Below are 2,460 nucleotides of genomic sequence, written 5' to 3'. Positions count from 1 at the left end.
GGGCGGCTCCCCGCCGGGGCTGCCCTGCTCTGGATGTGAAAAATGTACGGAGATGGGAATGAACCTCTTACAGCTCTGCTGCCAGGCTCTGGGAACGTGAGGGGTCAAGCAATTCCTACAGAAAATAGAAGGGGGGGAAAGAAAAAGATAAACAAGGGAAACCAGCCCGAGCAGAGCTGTGCCAAGGAGTGACTCCCAGTCTGGCGGCTGGGCACATGCCTGCGGAATGTTAGCGGGGCAGAGGGAGCCAAGTGGGAAATCAGAACTGGGTATTTATCCAGAGGATTAGCAATAAATCACTATTAAAATGAGCTCCTGTGGGTATGAGCAAGCCTGGAAGAGACAGAGGTGCGTGAGCACATTCCTCATGCAGAGAACAGTGCTGGATTTGCCATCTCTTGCAGAAATGTGAGGGCAGGTGGGGCTGGCATAGCAAAAGGCACCTAATGCCTTTAAGTACTTGCTTTTCCTTTCAATCTAAGTATTTCCTGGAGTGAAGGAACCTTTTGCATGTGGGTCGCTTTGCTTTTTGGGTGACGGAGAACTTTTACTGCCTTAAAAGGCTCTCTAAATCCTGGCTAAAAATAAAAAGGGGGGAAAAAAAAAAGCCTTGCAAAGAGGGGTGGGATGGCTCCTGAGCCACCTTGGTGCCGTGTCTCCTCACAGCCTGCCTGCCAGGGACCTTCGGGGAGGGCTGTGCTCAGATCTGCCAGTGTGCTGGAGCCACCCAGGAGTGTCACCCTGTCACCGGGGCCTGTGTCTGCCCCCCCGGCTTCCACGGTCCCACCTGCCAGCTGGGTGAGTCCTGCTCTGGTCCCGCTGCATCCCCTTTGCAGGCTGTTGCATGCTGAAATCCCGGTGCTGTGAGGGAGGCGTGTGGGTTGAGTTCTGGGTGCTTTGGGGCTGCTCTGTGTGACAGAGTGGATCAGAACCCCTCGGGTGGTGCCAGCCTGGCACAGACCCGCTCCCAGCAGAGCTCTCTGCCTCCTCCCTGGTGAAACACCCACGCAAACCCACCTGGTGGATTTTCCCGGGGTGTCTGGACCTTGTGCTCATATTTTTGGGCACTGAGGCTGCTGTCTGTTGCCCCCTCAGAGTGCTCCCCGGGGTGGTACGGCCGTGACTGTGAGAGGCTGTGCCAGTGCAAGAACGGGGGCCAGTGTGACACTGCCACGGGGATGTGCCACTGCCCGGCAGGCTTCATCGGCGCTGACTGCGGCATCGGTGAGCCCTGGCTCAGCCAGAGGGGATGGGAAAGCAGGGGAGCCTCCTCAGGGGGAGGTGAGGGGTGGGAGATGCAGATCCTGCCCACAGAAGGGCTGCTGACCTTGTGGAGGATGAGCAGCGGACCAGGGACTGACTCCTGAGAAAAGCTCCTTGCGTCCCTTCAGCACCTGTGCTGGCTGCAGGGCCCTCCTGCTGTGTCCCAGGGAATGAGCCCACAGCTGATGGTTTTTGCTGTCAGCCACGGAAACATTTCCCTGCTCCGTTTATTTTATGATAAAGTGATTTCTCCTGACACACCGTGCCCTCGCTGTACATGGGCATGGCTGGGCAGGGCTTGGAGCAACCTGGCTTAGTGGAAGGTGTCCCTGCCCATGGCAGGGCGTTGGAAACAGATGATCTTTAAGGTCTGTTCTAATCCAAACCATTCCATGGTTCCGTGATACAGCAGTGCAGGGCTGGAGGTTCCTTCTGCCTCCCATCGCTCAGCTCCAGTGCTCTGCAAAGCTTTCCCTCTCCCACCTCCCACCTCCCCAGCCCTGCTTTGGCGTGACCAAGGTTTTCCTCCCACCAGGATGCCCCGCTGGCCGCTACGGCCAGGACTGTGCAGGGCTGTGCTCCTGCGGGGCCGGTGTTCCCTGTGACCCCGTCACCGGAGACTGTGTGTGCCCTCCAGGCAGAGCTGGCCCCATGTGTGAGCAAGGCAAGTACGGACCGTAGGATTGTGCATCAGGACTGTCAGGCAGTGGGTTGGGAGAGGTCCTGAGCAGGAACTCATTTCCCTGCCCTGAGATCTCTGCTCGCGGTCCCTGTGCCCACCACCGCTGCCTCTGCCCCCGCAGGTTGTGAGAAGCACCGGTACGGGGTGGGCTGCCAGCAGCCCTGCTCCTGCCACAACGGGGGGCTCTGTGACGCCGCCGATGGCTCCTGCTCGTGTGCGCCGGGCTGGACGGGGAAATCCTGCGAATTAGGTAACCCTGGTCCGGATGGATTGTCCTGCACCGACCCAGTAACTGTGGAGCTCACATACTGGGTCCAGTTTCTCTTGTGCCACCCGTGCCTCACCGCAGCCCTCTGAAGCGCAGGTGTGGGGCTGCTGAGCAGCTCTGCCGCTCCCTCTCGCCCGCAGAATGCCCTCCGGGAAGGTTCGGTGCCGCCTGCCAGCTGCGCTGCTCCTGCCTGCACCACGCCAGCTGCGCGCCGGCCACGGGGACCAGGCCCTGCGCAGCGCGCGCT

The 2,460-nt window shown here is 59.9% G+C and overlaps 1 protein-coding gene across 1 annotated transcript in view; it reads left to right on the top strand.

Moving 5' to 3' along the window:
• MEGF6 (multiple EGF like domains 6) overlaps positions 1-2,460 on the top strand; it is a gene marked incomplete at its 5' end in the record, with an annotated part of 73,346 nt that overhangs the window by 68,902 nt on the left and 1,984 nt on the right. Inside the window, 6 exons of the mRNA XM_017743984.1 lie at positions 2-44; positions 667-798; positions 1,096-1,224; positions 1,799-1,927; positions 2,067-2,195; positions 2,354-2,446. Of these exons, the coding sequence (XP_017599473.1) occupies positions 2-44; positions 667-798; positions 1,096-1,224; positions 1,799-1,927; positions 2,067-2,195; positions 2,354-2,446 (655 nt within the window). The remainder of the gene's footprint in view (position 1; positions 45-666; positions 799-1,095; positions 1,225-1,798; positions 1,928-2,066; positions 2,196-2,353; positions 2,447-2,460) is intronic.

The sequence above is a fragment of the Corvus brachyrhynchos genome, unplaced genomic scaffold (assembly GCF_000691975.1).
Source record: "Corvus brachyrhynchos isolate BGI_N302 unplaced genomic scaffold, ASM69197v1 scaffold68, whole genome shotgun sequence".
In the NCBI taxonomy this organism is placed as follows: Eukaryota; Metazoa; Chordata; class Aves; order Passeriformes; family Corvidae; genus Corvus; species Corvus brachyrhynchos.
This window is presented reverse-complemented; position numbering and strand designations above follow the sequence as displayed.